The sequence below is a fragment of the Periophthalmus magnuspinnatus genome, chromosome 9 (assembly GCF_009829125.3).
Source record: "Periophthalmus magnuspinnatus isolate fPerMag1 chromosome 9, fPerMag1.2.pri, whole genome shotgun sequence".
Classification (NCBI taxonomy): Eukaryota; Metazoa; Chordata; class Actinopteri; order Gobiiformes; family Gobiidae; genus Periophthalmus; species Periophthalmus magnuspinnatus.
This window is the reverse complement of record NC_047134.1, coordinates 6,805,688-6,826,883: the sequence shown is the minus strand read 5'-3', so window position 1 is coordinate 6,826,883 and position 21,196 is coordinate 6,805,688. Positions and strand designations below refer to the sequence as shown.

Here is a 21,196-nt window from a genome sequence, read left to right as displayed (position 1 = left end):
CTTACTCCCCCTTCAGAATGCTACCACCACACAATAAGCATTCAGCCCACTAATGAAACTACTGCACATCACATCAGGTTTGTCAAGCTGCTGTGTACAGTTTTGATACATAGTTTTGTATATTTATGGAAAATTGTCAGGTGGGAGCATAGGTGATGTAGGCTTGTGGGCGGAGCCTTCTACAGGCTTGTATTCCTAACAGTATGAAGGGTTTGAATTTTTGATGAGGGATTTTGCATAATCCCTCCTCTTTAAGAGGTGTACTTGAGTGCACTTGAGTAGATATAACTGAGTTCTATCTCCATGACCCATATTGAAGCCTGCATGTAAATGCTTCATATACAGTGGAAATCAGAAGTTTACATACACTATATAAAAAGACACATATGCATATTGTGAGAAGCTTGTGGAAGGATACCTAAAATATTTTACCCAAGTCATACAGTTTAAAGAAAATCGTACCAAATACTAATGAAATGTATGTACATTTTTTACTTTGAAGAAAGTAATGAGAAATTGTCTTTATAAAATCCTTCTCTCATTATTTACAGGAAAAGTTTAGTCTGATTTCCTGTCAGACAGTGAGAAAAAAAGCATGTGTCTTTTTATATAGTGTATGTGAACTTATGGTTTCAACTGTGTATCTTTACATGTAAACACTTAATATATGTGCTCAGATACAACCCCAGTTCCAATGAAGTTGGGATGCTGTGCAAAACTCAAAAAAAAAAAATACAGAATACAATGATTTGCAAATCTTTTTCAATCAATATTGAACTGAATAAACTACAAAGACAAGATATTTAATGTTCAAACTGATAAACTTTATTGTTTTTAGGCAAATATTCAGTCATTTTCAATGTGATGTCTGCAACACCTTCCAATAAAGCAGGGGACAGGGGCATTTTTACCACTGTGTTACATCACCTTTCCTTTTAACAACAATCAATAAGTGTTTTGGAACTGAGGACACTAATTGTTGAAGCTTTGCAGGAGGAATTCTTTCCCATTCTCGCTGAATGTACAACTTCAGTTGCTCAGCAATCTGAGGTCCCTGTCGTATTTTGCACTTCATAATGCGCCACAGATTTTCAATGGGAGACAGGTCTGGACACAGGCAGGCCAGTTTAGTACCCGCACTCTTTTACTACGAAGCCATGCTGTTCTAACACATGCAGAATGTGGCTTGGCATTGTCTTGCTGAAAAAAGCATGGACGTCCCTGAAAAAGACATTGCTTGGACGGCAGCATATGTTGCTCCAAAACCTGTATGTACCTTTCAGCATTAATGGTGCCTTCACAGATGTGCAAGTTACCCATGCCATGGGCACTAACACACCCCCAAACCATCACAGATCCTGGCTTTTGAACTTTGCGCTGATAACAATCCGGATGGTCCTTTTCCTTTTTGACCCACAGGACATGACGTCCATGATTTCCAAAAACTGTTTGAAATGTGGACTTGTCAGACCACAGCACACTTTTCCACTTTGCATCAGTCCATCTCAGTTGAGCTTGGGCCCAGAAAAGCCAAGAGCGTTTCTGGGTGTTGCTGATACATGGCTTACACTTTGCGTGGTACAGTTTTAACTTGCACTTGGAGATGTAGCAATGAAGTGACAGTGGTGTCCTGAAGTGTTCCTGAGCCCATGTGGTAATATCCTTTACAAATTCATGTTCATGGATCGAAGGTCACGGGCATTCAATGTTGGTTTGCCTTGTGTGCAGAGATTTCTCCAGATTCTCTGAAACTTTTGATGATATTATGGATCGTAGATGATGAAATCCCTGAATTCCTTGCAATTGTACATTGAGAAAGATTGTTCTTAGACTGTTGGACTATTTGCTCACGCAGTTGTTCACAAAGGGGTGAACCTCACCCCATCTTTGCTTGTGAATGACTGAGGCCTTTGGGGATGCTCCTTTTATACCCAATCATGACACTCACCTGTTTCCAATTAACCTGTTTACCTGTGAAACGTTCCAAACAGGTGTATTTTAAGCATCTCTCAACTTTCCTATTCTTTTGTTGCCCCTGTCCCAGCTTTATTGGAACGTGTTGCAGGCATCAAATTGAAAATCAGTTAATATTTGCATAAAAACAATACTCATACTCATATATCTGCTCAGTTACATGTAAACATTCATATGTGCTCAGTTACATGTAAATGCTTCATATATCTGCTCAGTTACATGTCAACATTTCATAAATGTGCTCAGTTACATGTAAACACTTTATATATGTGCTCAGTTGCATGTTAATGCTTCATATATGTGCTCAGTTACATGTAAACGCTCAGTTACATGTAAATGCTTCATATATGTGCTCAGTTACATGTAAATGCTTCATATATGTGCTCAGTTGGATGTAAACGCTTCATATATGACCCAGTCTCTGTGTCAGCTGTCTACAGTAAAGTCTGAGTAAGTCTCAAATCAGAATAATTGTTGAAAGGAACATAATGGCATACTTACAAATGACCACCGGGGGCAGTGATTGTACTGTCTTTGTTCTGCATTAAAATCCAATCACTGCAGCTTTAGAATTTCAGCTCAAGAATTCTGCTGCCACTGGTGTAACAGGTTCACATCACAACATCCTTGGACATAAAGGTCCTAGATCACACAAACTGACTCTTGTGAGCTTTAATTAAGCCATGTTATAATGCCGTTACCACCTCTAAAACTCACCTTTATTATTAGTTTTGCTACATCTCCAATGCTCAAAATGCTCTGTTCCACCTTATGAAGTCATGAAGTGGTAGTTCTGTTCTGATTCTTGTGCTTGTTTGGCATTAATCAGGATCAAAATTACACAAATTAGAAACAAAAATATTTACTTTTCAAAACTGAGATCCAGTTAAGGACTCATTCAAAAGAGCTCACTCGTTCATGAACTGATACAGTAACATCTCGCTGGGGGTGTCCTACATGTTTCTTTATGGTGGAATGTTTAATAGTTACCGTGGAGACACAATGCACACATTAGAAAACCCAGACAAAAATCATGAAAAAATCCAAAAGTTAATTAAAGAGCTAATTTTTCAGGAGCCTGTGATCAATCTGAGCGTTTATAGTCTTGTTTAGGAGTTTGTTTTTACACAAAAAGTGAGAGTGGCTAACTGAAAAAAAACTCCAGTTAGCATCAGCACTGCACTTTAATGTTATTATATTGTTATTTATATTATTGCTATGGGGCATTTTTACAAATTAAATGTATTGGATGTAGTGAGATGCTGGCGCGTCTGAAGAGGTGAGTCAAACGTTGATGTTGAGTTTCTTACATAACAAGCGCACAGGTGTGGGCTCGGTGGGGACACCAAGTTCAAATGTAGGAAGTGATCGTCCAATCAGGAGCGGCGTGGGAGGGCAGAGTATACTTTTAACACGCGCGTCATATACTGGTGTGTATATGTGTGTACGTGTGTAGTAGTTTGCACACCTCACACTTGTTTCCGACGGCGCTGTGCCTTTCCTGTTTCTATGGCGACGTGCTGCCTGTGAAAGGATGCCCAAAAATGAATCAAATGAATCAAAAGCTCTGATGCAATTTGTGTGAGTAATTTTCTCTTTTTATGGTCATTGTTGTCGCTAAAGCAGCCGGGATTCCTCACCGCTATGCCCCAAATAATGATGGGCGAGATACGTCAGCATGGAGATAATACCAAAACACCAAATGGACTCAAATGTAAACAAAGCAGAGGGGCTGCAGAGAGATTAAAGGGGGAATTTGGAACTTTTCTGGAGAAGGGTCTGTCACCTGTTTGTTATTGCAGAAATGTTTCATACTATGGCATTAAACTTATCTATCACCATGGAGACAGATCTGTACTGTAAGAGTGTTTCTTAATACATTTATCAAAAATATTTTCATTCTTAAAAAACTGAAGTGAAAGTGATTTTTGCTGTGACCTACTTTAGAGCAGTTCCCACTGTGTATGTAACGTTAGCTATAATATATATATATATATATACACACACATGCACACACATGTACGCTCATAGACAAACAGACAAATATACATACACATATACAAACGCACCATTAGACTTAAGTTAAATGACATACTGTGGAATAGACAAAAGCAATGGCATCTCCATGGATACACGCAGGAGGTAGGTAAGTTACAACTTGTACCTTTAAATGTTCTTGTTTTTGTGTTGTAGCAGAATGTTGTAATGGTCTCTTCTTTTCATTTATTTACTGGTTTGACAGGAATAATAGTGAGTTGTGTCTCTCTTTACAGTATGTTTACCCATTTCTCCTGTTTGTTTGTTTTGTCCCTTCTGAGCCTCTGTAGTTTCATGATCAAAGCACATGTTTATCTCTCTAGTAAAACACAGTCAAGGCCACGGTCTTTTCTTTCAAGCTGGTTCAACTCAAACACGGGACCTTCTAACCACAGATAGACCAAAATTTGCTCTTTTTATTACATCTGTTATTGGCCTTAAAGCTCCGGCACAGGCCGATCTTTTGACCTGCTGCTTAAAGTATATGCATGAGTTGATATCGGCCATGAAAGAACTCATATCTTCCGTCTTTACTTTTGACTATTGCTTAGTAAACACTTTTGAACCTGGTTTAGTCCTGTATGCAGTCTTGGTTTGGTCCTCTTCTAGCTCTGGTCTAGTCCTGGTTTAGTCTAAGTTTAGTGCTGGTTCAGTCCTGGTCTAGTCCTAGTTTAGTCCTGGTTCAGTCCTGGTTCAGTCCTGGTCTAGTCCTGGTTTAGTCCTGGTTCAGTCCTGGTCTAGTCCTGGTTTAGTCCAAGTTTAGTCCTGGATCAGTCCTGGTCTAGTCCTGGTCTAGTCCTGGTCTAGTCCTGGTTCAGTCCTGGTTCAGTCCTGGTCTAGTCCGTGTCTAGTCCTAGTTTAGTCCTGGTTCAGTCCTTGTTCAGTCCTTTGTGGTCTTGATGGTTTGTCAGAGTGTTGCTGTAGCTGGTGCTCAGTCTCAGTTCACAGATGTGAGACCACATGACCTGCAGTGTGAACGTGTTTAGTTAGTGACAATGGTGTGCATTTGTGAAAGAGGAAACTTTAAAAACACTTTTTCACAATTCTGAAAACAAAAACAAGACTTTTGCATTTTAACAATGTCAAAACTTAAAATGCCTAATTTTTCTTTCATATTGAGTTTTTCTGTGTGTCTGGTTAGAACTTTTGTACAGAATAGGGCTGTCATACAAATACAAACCGATACTAAAACTAATATCAAAACTAGAGATCAGAATCTCTTTGAGGCAGTCTGATAGTCCTCCTCCATGACCTCCCCGAACTCCTCCCAACCGGGAGTTTTTGCCTCTGTGACCGCACGAGCTGCGGCACGCTTGGCCTGACGGTACTCATCAGCTGCCTCAGGAGTCTCACGAGCCAACAAGGCTTGATAGGACTCCTTCTTCTTGACGGTATCCCTTACTTCCGGTGTCCACCACCGGGTTCGGGGATTGCCGCCGCGACAAGCACCACAGACCTTACGACCACAGCTACAAGCAGCCGCATTGACAATAGAGGTGGAGAACATGGCCCACTCGGATTGCATGTCCCCAGCCTCCCCCAGGATCAGGGAGAAGCTCTCCCGGAGATGTGAGCTGAAGACCTCCCTGACAGAGGGCTCCACCAGACGTTCCCAACAGACCCTCACAATACACTTGGGCCTGCCAGGTCTATCCGGCTTCCTTCTCCGCCAGCGGATCCAACTCACAACTAGGTGGTGATCAGTTGACAACTCTGCACCTCTCTTCACTCGTGTCCAAGACACGCGGTCGGAGGTTGGGGTGAACTCCAACACGTGATGGCTGAGCTGTGGGCAATGAGCAAGCCCACACCAGCTCGCCGCCGCTCCCTGCAGGCAACGCCAGAGAAATGGAGAGTCCAGCCCCTCTCAAGGAGTTGGGTTCCAGAACTGTGCGTGGAGGTGAGGCCGACTATATGTAGTTGGTAACGCTCAACCTTCCACACAAGCTCAGGCTCCTTCCCCCCCAGCGAGGTGAGATTCCATGTCCCCAGAGCTAGTCTCCATGTCCTCTATGCACCTGCCCCTTACGGATCTTCTTGCAGGTGGTGGGTCCACGTGAGGACGGCCCCACGTCGCTCCTTTGGGCTAAGCCGGGCCGAGCCCCGTTGGGAAAGACCCGGCCACCAGGCCCTCGCTCTTGAGCACCCACCCCAGGCCTGGCTCCAGGGTGGGGCTCCAGGGTGGGGCCCCGGTGACGCTGGTCCGGGTGACGTAACGAACCTTGATTGTGCACTCATCATAAGGGGCTTCTGAACCCATGGGTGACCCTACCGGGGGTATGAAGCCCCCGACAACATAGCTCCCAGGATCATCATTCAAACCCCTCCACCACGTTAAGGTGGCGGTTCAGGGGGGGAGATTCTGGCAAACCGTCCGACACCTCAGGAGGGGGAAGCAGTGCTTCACCAACACTGTTTACAGTGCGGGTGGAGAGCTGCTGGGGATGTTGTCAGATGGTGGAAGGAATACTTTGAGGATCCCCTCAATCCCACCGTCACGTCTTCCGAGGAGGAAGCAGAGACTAGGGACCCGGAGGTGGACTCGTCCATCACCCTGGCTGAAGTCACCGAGGTGACTGGCAAGCTCCTCGGTGGCAAGGCTCCAGGGGTGAATGAGATCTGTCCCGAGTACCTCTGGATGTTGTGGGACTGTCTTGGCTGACATGTCTCTTCAACATCACGTGGCAGGCGGGGACAGTGCCACTGGATTGGCAGACCGGAGTGGTGGTCCCTCTGTAGAAGAAGGGGGACCGGATGGTGTGTTCCAACTACAGGGGAATCACACTCCTCAGCCTTCCCGGTAAGGTCTATTCCAGGGTACTGGAGAGGAGAATCCGACCGATAGTGGAATCTCGGATTCAGGAGGAGCAGTGTGGATCGGGTCCTTGAGGGTTCATGGGAGTTTGCCCAAACAGTCCACATGTGTTTTGTGGATCTGGAGAAGGCATTCGACTATGTCCCTCGAGGTGTCCTTTGGGGGGTGCTCTGGGAGTATGGGGTCCGGGGGCCCTTTGCTAAGGGCTGTCCAGTCCCTGTATGACCGGAGCAGGAGCTGTGTTCGCATTGCCGGCAGTAAGTCAGACCAGTTCCCGGTGCATGTTGGACTCCGCCAGGGCTGCCCTCTGTCACCGGTTCTGTTCATTATATTCAGGGACAGAATTTCTAGGCGCAGCCAGGGGCTGGAGGAGGTCTGGTTCGGGAACCACAGGATTCCATCTCTGCTGTTTGCAGATGATGTTGTTCTGATGGCTTCATCGAGCCAGGACCTTCAGCAGGCACTGGGGCGGTTTGCAGCCGAGTGTAAAACAGCTGGGATGAGAATCAGTTCCTCCAAATCCGAGGCCATAGTTCTCGACCGGAAATAGGTGGCTTGCCCGCTCTGGGTGGGTGGTGAGTCTCTGCCTCAAGTGGAGGAGTTCAAGTATCTCGGGGTCTTCTTCACGAGTGAAGGACGGATGGAGCGTGAGATTGACAGGAGGGTCGGTGCAGCTTCTGCAGTGATGCGGTTGCTGTATCGGTCCGTTGTGGTAAAGAAGGAGCTGAGTCGCAAGACAAAGCTCTCGATTTACTGGTCAATCTACGTTCCTACCCTCACCTATGGTCATGACCTCTGGGTAATGACTAAAAGGACAAGATCGTGGATACAAGCAGCTGAAATGGGTTTCCTCCATAGGGTGGCCAGGCGCACCCTTAGGTGAGGAGCTCGGACAGGAGCTTGGAGTAAAGCCACTGCTCCTACACGTTGAGAGGAACCAGTTGATGTGGCTCGGGCATCTGCTCAGGATGCCTCCTGGATGCCTCCCTAGGGAGGTGTTCTGTGCATGTCCCACCGGGAGGAGGCCCCGGGGAAGACCCAGGCCACACTGGAGGGAAACACCTTGAGGTCCCACTGGAGGAGCTGGAGGATGTGTCTGGGGTGAGGGAAGTCTGGGAGTCCCCCCTTAAGACTGCTGCCCCCGCGACCCGGCCCCGGATAAGCGGAAGAAATTGGATGGATGGAAACTAGAGACTCGTTTGAGCGAGTATCAAGTAATTTTGAGAAGTAGCATTTTTCTCTTCAGTGTGGTATTGGTATTAGAATCAAGAACTGAGTCAATTCCTTATTATCAAAACACACTGAAATTTTAGTGTCTTGATGAGACCAGAGTGTTCAACACACATGATTTCTTATTTGTAGAGTCATGTGATGTGTTGGTTGCTGGTGGGAGCGGTCAGATAGAGGTTGCTGGTTCGAATCCCACTCTCGACATAAACATGATTGGTAGAGAGGTCAGATCCACTGACCCACAAGTTGACGGTATGACTCCAACTCCCACAGACGAATGCTGTCATTGTGTTGCTGGGCAAGACACTTAACTCACCTCGTCCCCAGTGTCTATGTACACTGGTGCGTGAATGTGTGGATGAGTCGTTCATTGTAAAGCGCTTTGAGCCTTGAAGGTGGAAAAGTGCTGTATAAAAATGTAACCATTTATCATTAACCATTGTAATAAACATGGTTCAGTCCTAGTTTAGTCCTGGTTTAGCTCTGGTTTAGTCTTGGCTTAGTCTTGGCTTAATCCACCAAACCTAATTGTAGATGTGCTTTTCTGAGCTTTGAAAAACAGAATCTTTAAAGAAGCACTTTTTTTTTTTTTTTTTTTTTTTTTTTTTACAAAAAGGTTTTTATTATTAAATAAATAAATACGGCACTTTGAACACAATACGTTATTTTGAACAGTGTTTTACTAATGGCTCCAGACCAGGATCTGATCTGTTTATTCTGAATCTCTCCCTCTCCTCTGGCTCCATCATTATTCTTAATGTCTCTCTCGCTCTCCTCTGATCTATATTAAAAGTACATCACAGTTTCAGCTGTACATTTACATACACTGTACAAAAATTTACAAAAGTTCTACAATCTATTTTTAAACTCGTCTCCATGACAATATTTTGCAGTCTTTTAATAGGTTGTGTTCACGTTCTAGATTTGATAATGTCATGTCAGATAGAGTGCGTAACTCTGCGTAACTCTGCGTAACTCTGCGTAACTCTGCGTAACTCTGCGTAACTCTGCGTAACTCTGCGTAACTCTGCGTAACTCTGCGTAACTCTGCGTAACTCTGCGTAACTCTGCGTAACTCTGCGTAACTCTGCGTAACTCTGCGTAACTCTGCGTAACTCTGCGTAACTCTGCGTAACTCTGCGTAACTCTGCGTAACTCTGCGTAACTCTGCGTAACTCTGCGTAACTCTGCGTAACTCTGCGTAACTCTGCGTAACTCTGCGGTTGGGCCTTGTCTTTGTTTGGGATTGGATCATATTAATCTTATGGTATAAAGTCCTTTTACAATCCAGTGTTTTGTGTTGAATAATGGCTCAATTTTCTGAAGATATTGTGAAAAAAAAATTACTTTTGTTAAGCTGACAGAACGACATTGAACTTTAACCCAGTTTTAGTTTCATGTGGATAGGCTAAGGGATTACAGAGATATTAACAATAAACCAGAGCAACACCTCTGCAGTCTGACAGTTACACAGAGAATTGCATCTGAGAGTTCTGACCTCTGATCTCCAGCTCAGGTTAAACTCGAGGGATTCTTCCAAATCGTGAACACAGCCTATTCTACACATTTATGCCAGTTCCAGCCCAGCGTTTTATTTTTTTTTACTTTTCAAACAGTTTGTTCACAATAACATACTCCAACTCCTCTCCTACTCTCAATCGTTTCCTCCTCCTCCTCTCCATCAGTCGACATACAAAGCAGCCCTTTTTGTATGACCCGCCTCCACATTGCTACATTGCTTTGTCCTTATATGTTCCGTGGTTTAGCTAGCCGCGGTCTAGCTAGCGTGGGTTTGGTTAATAGACTTGGCTAGCGTCAATCCCACTCATTTGCATTGTTCCTTGTGGCACTCTCCAGTCTAGCATGGTTGGATCTTTAGCTACACCTCTGCAGCAGCATGTTGAGGGAGTAGACCATTCGTTCGCGTAGATCGTTAGGGCATCCGGTCGTGAGCAGGGAGCTGAGTTTGAAGCTTTTGGAAACCCGCTCCTCGTTGATGTACGTCAGCATGTACTCGTCGCGCTGGCAGCAGAGGATGATCTTGGTGTGGTCGTGGTAGAAGTTGACCTGGAGATGGGGAAAAAGTGGGAACATTCTGGTTAGTTAGTGTGATGTACACTCAAAAACATATATTTCTATAAAAGTTTGTAGAAAAGCTGCCATCTCCACATCCTGATATTAAAATTATACATATCCATGAATGCAAGAAGGCAGACATGTTACAGGTCAGATCTGTGGAGAGGTGAGCCCATTTACAGGACAAACACATGTTTTTTTTTTATTTTTCTTTTGTAGCCACTAATAAAAGCAAGATGAATGTTCGGCAATATGGTATTAAAATCATCCAAGACAACTGGATGGCCGACCCTCCACCAGAAAAAGTTATGCAGTGTACCTTTAAATTAACGTAAATAAAAAGTAACGAGTCTCATTTAGAGTTTAGTTACATTTAAACACAAAAAGTCTTGAAACTATTGAAGTAATGTTGGGCATAATGCACAATCTAAACAACTTAAATCTCCTTAAGTCTTTGAACCTGTTCGCTCAATAACATTCCCTGATCTGATCCATAGAACAGAGCATTTTTGTCATTGTGCAAGTGCGGTTACGTAACGAGCAGCTTGGTCTTGTGTTTTTTTTCAGTGACTCGACTAAAGACTTCCCTGTTAAAGTGTCAGACAAACTGAATCCAGGCCATTCAAAGTGTCTAAATGTTCTCACAAAATGAAGCAGTCCAACTCCTGTTCAACTTTAGCTACAGTTCATCATTTATTACATTATATAAAAGCCACAATACAGTTTATTATAGTGTTGCCAAAATGCTAAAACTTAAAACTCAATTTTGATACTGAAGAATAGACTTGATACCTGATACCGATTCTGATACCACGATAATAAATACACTCTTTATTTAGACAATATGTGATTTTCCACATTAAATGATAGTACTTTTTTCTATTCCCATGTGACCTTATATCTGTGTAAACCCTCAGTGGTCCAGGTAGGTTCCATAGTGGTCCATGGGTGTATACTAGTCTATGTGATTTATACTTGTTCTGAAACAGCTCGAGATCATTCTAAAGATATTCAGGAAAGGTGCATTTCTGTCCTGTCAATGGGACTTTTGTAGTACGGACATCTGCTCAGGTGAGTCATATTATGGTTTTCTGATCCTTTGTAAAACCAAGAAATGACTGAGACAAAAAAAAAAAAAAAAGTCAAGTCAAATGTTTGATCTATGAGTAATCTCAGGGAGTCTCTGTGATCGTAAGTCTGCAGCAGCTTTAGAGCATTAAGAATTAGACCGTATATACCGTGATTTAGTGACACTCACTGTAGGTGGGCACATTTGTCACATTATGCAGTTTCACATATTCAGAGAGCACAATTTTTCTGTTTTGAATGAGCCCTTTGTGAGCTGGACAATTCCCAACCCAAAACATGTAAAGCATGTCATTCATTCTACACTGTGGTACTAACTAAAACTGAAGGATTTTTCCAAATAAACTATTAATCTGAAAACACACTTTTTTAATAAAACTTGCAGCTGGTGGTGAGTTAGACACCTGCTTCTCTCCATGGATATGCCATTTCTTTGCCTTGCTTGTAACTTGGCATAAAAATAGATAAGTTAATGCTATACTGTGAAACATACAAGATCTGTAGAGAGGTGAACCTGTTCACAATATGAGTGATTGTTTAGCTTTTTTAAAAGGTATTTTTGAGCAATAAAAATAATGTAATGGATTAATGAAAAGATGGATAAGCTAATGACATACTGCGGAACATTCATGAGAAGCAATAACATAACAGCATCTAAAAGGTGCACTCTCTAACTTCTAGTGGAGGGTGCACCACCTGCTTGTTTCAAAAATAATTACAAACAATCACAATGAACAGTTCTGCACATAACAAACTCTTGTTTCTGCCACGCTCTGCTCTCCCTTTGCCAAACTACTATTACTAAAAAACTACTGCTCTGACCCAAACCCAAACTCAACCTCGTTCTCAGCTTTTACCTGGAAAGTGCCATCGTTGAACAGCATCATGAGGGCGCGGTCCGACTTGAGCCACTCCAGCAGGTAGAGCCGAGGCATGTGCGAGTCTGTCATGGCTCCCAGATCCCCACCCTGAGAAAGTAAACAGGGAGAGCTTAATATGGAGCAGGCTGGGACACGAACACGCAGAAACGGTTAAATATGGAGCAGGCTGGGACGCGAACACACAGAAACAAATTAATATGGAGCAGGACACAAACACAACCCAGAACAGCTCAAAGGAACATAACAGGTTTCATGAGCTGGTTTGGTGGGAAATAACCTGTTGTCCATATTATTAGTTTCATATAAGTTAAGAGGCATTTTTGTAAAAACTTGAGTTCTAAAATTAAGTCCCTTTCTGTTCTTTAAATTAAACGAGTTTTGGCCATTTTTACTGTGTGGTTGCTAGGTAACAGCTCAGATATGATTATGTTGAGTATATTTCAGAGAGTTGAGTCTAATCGTCCCATTTACAGAGGTTAAAACAAGACTTACATCCATGAGATTCTCCTCCATGTAGTGGGAGAAATACTTTAAAACGGTGACTTGTCCAACGAAATGCTCTGGGACCTCACAGGTGGGAAAGACGGAGCGCTGGTCCAACTCGGCGTAGTAATGTATCGTTCTGAAAAACATTTAGAACTCATAAACAGGCTGTTTTATCATTTTAAATAAATACAACTATTTCACTTCACTACGATAGAAAAAAGTTCTTTAAATGAATCAGGAAGACTGCATAACCTACTTCCTGTTCGCAAATCACAGCCGCTTTACCTCTCCACCACAAATATTATTATTATTTACTTTACATACATTATTTTGTTTATCATGTAGTCCATTTCCACAATATTACAGTTATTCCAGTTTAAATCCATGTTTTCAAATCCATACAAGCCCCAGCACTATTGATCCAAAGAGTCTCCTGATTGAAGTCCCATTTCTAAACACACATCCTGTTCTTCCCATGTTTAATTATGGACCAAACGTGCTCTAATCCCATAATACCTGAAAATAACTTATAAAGTTTATTTAAAGGGTGCATACTTTCTATCGGGGAGTAGGCTCATGTGCGTCCCATTGTTGAATAAAACGCCCACAGTGTGATCTGACAGCTGGTAGCCAAAGCCATACTTGTTGGAGTAGTCCACCCATTTAGTCACCCACTGCAGGTTACAGGTGCTGGAGCCTTGCGGCATAGTGTCGGCTGTGGAGTTAGAACAGAAGAATGAGGAAAACGAACGAGTTTACCAAAACAAACAGGCTTGTCATCATGATCTAAGAATTCACTTCAATGAACCAGAGATGGAACAGCACTTTTGGACATAAATATACATCATGGGAGCTTTTTCTTTTTGTGAGAGGGGAATATTCAGGTACTTTTCTGTTTGGCAATAAGATTGGAGCTGTAGAAGGTTGAATAAATGTTCGACCCTATTCAAGTTATTATTGAACTATGCAAACACTGTATTCAGGCATGTCACAAGAACTCATTTTAAAGTGCTTCATAAAATATAAAGTACTTGAATAGTCGTTTATCTGCAGCAGGACTCACCATTGGGCATGCTCTCCAAACAGCCTCGTAACACGCTGGCCACGGTCTCAGCCACACTGCACGTGGTGTTGTCCTCCAAACCTGTATGGACAAAATGGAGTCATTCAAGTCCAGGTAAAGTTTATGGTTGTGATCAAAGTTCATTAATGACCATCATTTTATTCACTTCTACAAACAGCGTTAAGTTTTCTATAACTTTTTTTAAATCCTGTTTTCCTTTTAATTATGGATCAAATGGCTCTGCAGTGAACACCTCCACAAACTTCACTTTAGTCTCAATAACAGAGTTAGCACGTTTTACATATTAATATGACGCTATGGTACTTAAAAGCTATACTATGGAACATTTTTAGTGGAGGATCTGACACCTGCTCATTTTCATGGAAGTATTACCACTTTAATGCCACACTGGAGAACGTTCCATGTTATTTATCTTGAATGTGTTTAATCAGAGGTACAGACCCTCTACTAGAAAAGTTAATATAATAACATAATACTGCTTTAAATAACTGCAGCCATTGCCCATAGCGACCACTCAAACTGTATTTTTTGTTTAGATGTTGATAATCCTCTATGATGTGTCTAAATGTGAGATTTTTACAGAATAAAACTGCAGTTTCACTGAATGACTAACATTCACTGCTGCTGCTGCAGCTCCCCAGACTGCCTCTCACAATCAGGCGGATTGTGTCCTGCGACGTGGGGGACTGGCTCTCTGTTGCCACGGCGACCGGGTTTTCGGCAGACGGCGGAAGTAGAGCTCCATTCTGAGAGACAAGCAGTGACGAAAACAGGACTTTAAGAATCACAGGCTTTAGCTCATCTGAGTCAACCCTCTCCCCCAGACGCAGAGCTCACACCCACAGACGGAGAGCCCACAAGCCACAGACACAAAGCCCAAAGACGGAGTGCTGGGACCAAATGAGGAATGGAATAAGAAATGGAATAGGCTACGATAGACATTTGGATCCACACTCAAACTGGATTCCTTCAAGCTTTACATCAACGTGACTCACTCCACTATTCTCAGGGAAAAAAGTATGTCACACAGGTATGAATATTAATAATAATAATAAGTCATGATTTGGTTTGTAACAGATTTTTAAATTATTATTTCCAACCGTTTTCACCTCATGCAGGAAGAGTTTTCGTGTTTTATAAATGTTTTATGATTCATAAAAACACTTGAAATCACAAGAGGCTATGGGTCAATTTTTATGAGAAAAATATGAAACCATTTTTAACTGGAGCAATAAGTAGAATTCTGACTCAAACACAACTCCGGACTTGAGAAAATAATGACCTCCTTAAACCCATGGTTTTATTTGAGCTAATCCCAAACTGATCATCACACATCTAATACAGGAGTAACATTGTGTGGCCTTCCTCATGTGGAACTCGATAATATGAAAAGTGCATTTAAGTTTTATTATGAAACACACTGACCTCTGGGACTCTGTGGTGCTGCTGCTGGCTGATCACCGTCCTCTCCAAGTTATGTTGTAGTTTATAGATTTCCTCTTCCTCTTTGGTCAGTTTGTCTGTGGAGAAAAAGTGACATCATAAATGCTTCTGCAGATAACGTCACCACCATCATCTCCACCACCGCATTCAGGACATACTTTAGAGATTTTAAAATTCTGCTCTAGGGTAAATGTGATCAGCAAATATGCTCATTATTTAAAGCAGCATTATGTCACTTTTCTGGTGGAGAGTCTGTCACCTGCTTGTCTCCAAGGAGATGTTATTACTTGGCTGACAAAAGGGAGAGAGTGCATTTATTTGATCTCAGTTTTTTTTGGTTTTTTTTGCCAAGATAGTCATTTTATTGCCACACTGTGAAACATTCAGTCAAGCGATACCATTTCTATGGAGACAAGCAGGTGGCTAACCCTCCACCAGAAAAGTTGCATAGTGCAGCTTTAACACTGCAGTTCCATCATTGCTGCCAATCGATACGCATATTGCAAATTAATTCTAAAACCAATTACACAGACACATTATATAAACGCATGTAAACTTCTAAAGAAGAGACTTATTTTTCTGCTCGTACTCACTTAGGGTCTCGTAGTATTTCACCTTGTCCCTCCTCCCTCCAAACAGAGCGGCTGCAGCCTTCTTGAAGAAGCTCTTTGCCGGACTGGATACATGGAAGTCTGGGGGAGAGTGACAGCAGCTCGGGGACAGTCGCTCTGGACTAAAGCCCTGTACGGACACACAAACTGGGTCAGTGTGTAACCCACGGCAACGGGGTCAAAATAACAGCAAAACACCAGAAAAAACAACAAAACAGCAAAATGCTCCAAGTCAGGGCTTTGAAATTGATAACAGAGAAGGACAACATTTTGTAGACAACATCTACAGTCAACTTTAAAATTATATAACCTCATAAAACTATTAAGCATCGGTGTCGTGGTCAAAAGCTGCAAATTACATAGACATAATCCTTAAATATAAAAGCACTCAAGGGTTTGTTGTCACGATGTTACTCCTAGACTTAGAAAAAGAAATTTCTGTGAACAGAGTAGCCTCTCCATAGATCTGACTTATGACTACTTCTAGTGACATCATCTGTTTGAAGACACACTGTGGAACATTTCTAAGGTTTTCTTTAAGCTACAGAACACATGTAAATGAATAAATGCTAGATACACGTAATGCCCTACAATGGAACATTCCAAGCAAAGTGATGATATATCTGTGGACACAAGCAGATGACCCATCACCAGAAAAGTTTCATAGTGCATCTTTAACAACAGCTCAATTAAACCTTATAGAACTACAGAATACTGGACCTGAAAACCATAGGCAATAGCCCCATTATGGTTCGCCAACACAATGCATAGGATATAATCACACCCAATTCACTTTATGTAATATCAAATCTAACCCAAACAAAATGGCAGCATGCTCTGACCTGCGTGAAGAAGTCGTGCCGTAGAATAAGGTCCAGGTTGGGCCGGTCGTCTGGGGTCTTGGCGAGGAGGTTACTGATCAGCTGTTTGGCCTGAGGCGACAGGGACGAGGGGAGCGAGTACCGAGCCTCTCTGATACAGCGGTACGTCTCTTTAAGGTTTGTGGTTTCAAATGGCGGTCTCCCAAGCAGCATCGTGTACCTACGGGCAAGAAGGTAGGAGTTAGGCCACAAAACAAAAAGAAAACTACTCATGGTGTTCAACTTTCTGTTATATGGAGCCATATATGATCCATTTGTGCAATACTTGACCTTGACTTTAATTTAATTTGTCATTTTCTTCATTAATAACCATTGCCCAAAAAAACATTAACTTGAGTCTCCATCATCCAGTTTGCAGACGATCTATAGTGTTACTCACATAACGCAGCCCAGAGCCCAGATGTCAGACTCGCAGCCATGGCCCTGTTTGTTCAGCACTTCGGGGGAGAGATAGTTTGGAGTTCCACAGATCGTCCTTCTCCTGTTTCCTGCTGGCTCCAGTTTGGCAGCGAGACCAAAGTCCCCGACCTTCAACTCCATAGACTCGCTCACAAAGAAATTACCTGAAGGCCAGAAACAGAGACGAGTTAGAAAACCCATTTGATATAGAAGATTAATGAAAAACATGAATCAGCAGGGGATACAAGATCAAAGACCAGCCTGCTACTTCGACCAATCACAGCTCTTCAAATAGATGCACTCTCTCTCCCTTTTGTCAGCCTTGTATTCAACTGCAGGACACAGCCCTTTCACCATATACAAATGTAACTTCTCTGAAGGAGTGGAAGGAAGATCTAGCTTTGCCTGGAATGTTACACAGTATGGCATTAAACATATGTATCCAGCATTGATTTAGTAAAAACATGTATTCTTACTGTGAGCTGGCTCTCCTCCTCACAGATCTGATCTAAAACCTTGTCTGCATGAAGTGGAGCTATGTTTAATACCATACCGTGGAGACTCCAGATGAAACAGTAATATTTGCATGGATACAAGCAAGTAGCAGACCCTACTACTAGAAAGTTTACATAGTACTCCTTTAACTGTCACTGTTTCAAATGTGTCCTCTGCGTTTGACCCATCACCGCTGCTGCAGGACATCCTGCTAGAACTCATCTCCACCTTACTTTAACTGGAGACAGATGTGAATAAAGGCAAGGCAAGTTTATTTGTATAGCACAATTCATACACTAGATAATTCAAAGTGCTTAACAGAATAAGAAAAACATTAAAATTAATCATTAAACAAATTAACATTAAAGAAGAAAAGTGCAGAATAAAAACAGTCATTCAGTCATATACACAGTTAAACAGAACTGTTTTGAGCCTGGATTTAAACATCAAAGTAGAGGCCTGTCTCACATCTTCAGGAAGATTGTTCCAGCTTTAAGTAGAATAAAACTGAAACGCTGATTCCCCATGTTTAATCCTGACTCTGGGCACCAGCAGGAGGCCAGGACTAGGGAAATGTACTTCGGTACTAGGCCATGAAGAGACTTGTACACAAGCAGAGTGGACTTAAAGTCTATTCTCTGAGCCACAGGAGCCCATGCAGAGACTTGTGCACAGGACGCATGTGTGAAGTACTACCTGGTTCTAGTCAGGTCCCGAGCAGCAGCAGCATTCTGGATATACTGCAGCTGTATAACCATAAAACCATCAAGACACCATGAATCTAACACAGAACATCCTTGCTGTGAGGTCAGGCACTTAGCCACTGCACCACCATATTCACCACAGCAGCAGAACAGTCATCTACCTCAACCTTTCCCTCCTCCTCACCACCACCACCACCACCACCACCACCACCACCACCCATGTCTACACCCATCACCAACATCTGAACGTGATTCATTCACTGCACATGTGACTGCACCTCAGTACTGTATCCTTCCTGGTTTATATAATCCTTTATAAAACCCATATTTAGATTATAATATTTACATGTGAACGTTGCTTTGTGTTGCTGTTACTCACCGAGTTTGAGGTCTCTATGCAGGATTTCCTGTTCGTGGAGGTACTTGAGTCCGGACACGATCTGCCTGAGGTAGTAGCGCACTTCTGGCTCTGTGAGGACTTTACGCGCTTTTAGGATGTGCGCGAGCGACTAAAACACCAAAAACATACGCACTCAGCAGTCTGTTCATACACAATCCTGTAGTAATGCTGTCTTCAGTCTGCTGCGTTAAAACAGAAGCTGTAACGTGCAAATGAACTTACTTTCCTGCTGCAGTACTCCAACAGAATATAAATGTTTTCTTTGTCCTCAAAATGGTGGTAAAAATGCACAATATGTCTGTGGTTTAAGGCCTTGTGCAGCTCGATCTCTCTGTCAATCTTTAGAAAAACAAAAATGAGACAATAATCAAAATCAAAGTAAAGAAGGAGCCTCGGAGGAAGTGGTGAGAGCGCGTGAGTGGAGTTTACCTTCTCCCTCTGGTGCGGTTTGGATACGCGCGAGTGGGGGATGATTTTCGCTGCGTAAACTTTGCTCGTGGACAAGTCTGTGAGCTCGTAACATTTCGCAAAGCCTCCCTGGAAATAAAACACCATTAACGCAATTAAAATGCATCTGTCTGAACATAAACGAGACATACTTTGAATAATTGCATTTACATAGGCTAGATATAATAAATAACATAAAAAACTAAAATGCATTTGCAGAGGATTGGACCTTGCGAATAAAACAACCGAAGATGATCGATTAGAGGACTTCGATTAAAACTCGATTAGCGCCCTGCAGCCCTAGATCTGAGCTCTGCAAACGCCTTTTTTTCTTAGATCGTAAATCCACGTTAAAGGCAGAAGTACCTTTCCCAGAACTTTCCCTCTGCAGTAGCATTTTCCAGTCTCAGGGTCGGTGATGATCCGGGCCATTTCAGACGGTCCGTTGCGCTCATCCACGCGCTTACGCCGGGGCTCGCCTCCCCGCTGCGTGGACTCACACATGCCGGTGCTGTGGTTGTGTATGTTGGTGTGTACTTCCATAGAGCTGACAGTTTAAATCCAGTACAAAGAATGAATCTGAGAGACTTGCTGCGCTCGGTTTTATACCCAGCAACAGTCCCTCCCTCCGCGCGCACCGCCCTCACAGTGACGTCACGGTGTTAAACCAGGGCAAGGCTTCAGTCACAGATTTTTAGGTTCAAGTTAGATGTATTTGTTGAACGCTGGCTTCAGGAGACAGCATCACGTGATCATTCTGATTCATAATATAAAAAAGATAATTAAAAAAAACAACACATCCCCATAAAAACAAACAAAAAAACTAATCCAAGTTAATTTATACAGCACATACAAAACAAATACAGGAAACACACCTTAAATAATAAATAATATAGCACAGGGAGAGATGCAGATATAAAAACACATGAGGTTAAAGTGGTCACCAGTTTAAACCTAAAGCAGAATCAGATCTGACAATGATTTAAATCTGAAACACATGTACATAATTTTCTTAATTTGTTTCTTTGTGATTAAATATATTTAAATATATATGATGTATAATTATATTTAAATATATGTATTAACTGAATGTGAACTGTACATTTCTCCATCCAGGCGTTTTTTTCTGTCACTGTTGTTTTCATGTTGTTTCATAATAATAATTCCTCTCGTGCGCCATCCTTCATCACTGGCCATTATCTGATTCTGCTCCTCCAATAAAAAATAAACAAAAGCCTTGTATTGATTACCCTTTGAGGCATGAAGAGAGAGGAGGTGCCGCGGGGGGTAAACACAGAGTAAACAGACAGATCACATTTAAAACCAACTGGAAACTCGATTCAATTATAAGACTGAAGTGAACGAGTCCACAGCGCGGTCCGTGCGTCACGTGGAGCCGTGTTAATGTTCTCATTCAAAAATAAATGCTTTTTGCTTTGGGACTAGACCGTTTTCTGCCTCTAAATGTTTTGAGTTCGAGACACTGGGGGGTAATGAAGCTTCACGTTCGTCAAACGCAGCTCTGAGGTCTGGAGCACTAGCGCCCCCCGATGGACATGACGGCACCAGAAAGTCCTGTTTTGAATGGTAAATGACATCACCATAGGATTTGTATATTATATCAATGCAAATTAAAGAGACACGTGCACACAAATTAACTTACAAATCTCTGTGTGATCTATGTATATGTGTGCATGTATGTGTTATATGTTTATGTGAGCATATGTACATGTTCTATGTGTATATGTATGTGCTGTATATATGTTATACGTATGATATATATATGCGTTATATGTATACGTGTGTGACCATATATGTGTGTGTGTGTGTATATGTATATGCTGAATGTATATATGTTTATGTAAGTTACATGTATGTGTTATATGTTTCTGATATATATATATATATATATATATATATATATGCTGCACGACTTTTAACAGGAACCAAAAAACACTATCATATCACACCAATTCTTGCGTCTTTGCACTGGCTTCCTGTTAATTTTAGAGTTGATTTTAAGATTTTATTGTTTGTTTTTAAAAGCTTTGAATGGACTGGCCCCAGATTACATCTCGGACCTCATCAAAATTTACACCCCGGTGCGCGCTCTGAGGTCTGAGGGCCAGCTCCAGCTCGTGGTCCCT

At 42.3% G+C, this 21,196-nt stretch overlaps 1 protein-coding gene across 1 annotated transcript; it reads right to left on the bottom strand.

Moving 5' to 3' along the window:
• Nucleotides 1-8,664: 8,664 nt before the first annotated feature.
• plk2b (polo-like kinase 2b (Drosophila)) lies at nucleotides 8,665-19,640 on the bottom strand. Its single transcript, XM_033973042.2, has 14 exons — nucleotides 19,416-19,640; nucleotides 19,032-19,139; nucleotides 18,825-18,941; nucleotides 18,582-18,711; nucleotides 16,984-17,167; nucleotides 16,566-16,764; nucleotides 15,706-15,853; nucleotides 15,095-15,189; nucleotides 14,283-14,415; nucleotides 13,649-13,729; nucleotides 13,141-13,300; nucleotides 12,592-12,721; nucleotides 12,076-12,186; nucleotides 8,665-10,123 (listed from the first exon to the last, which is right to left on the bottom strand). Exons 1-14 carry the CDS (start codon nucleotides 19,590-19,592, stop codon nucleotides 9,932-9,934), a joined length of 1,965 nt encoding a protein of 654 aa, XP_033828933.1. The 5' UTR covers nucleotides 19,593-19,640; the 3' UTR covers nucleotides 8,665-9,931.
• Between the last annotated feature and the right edge of the window lie 1,556 nt (nucleotides 19,641-21,196).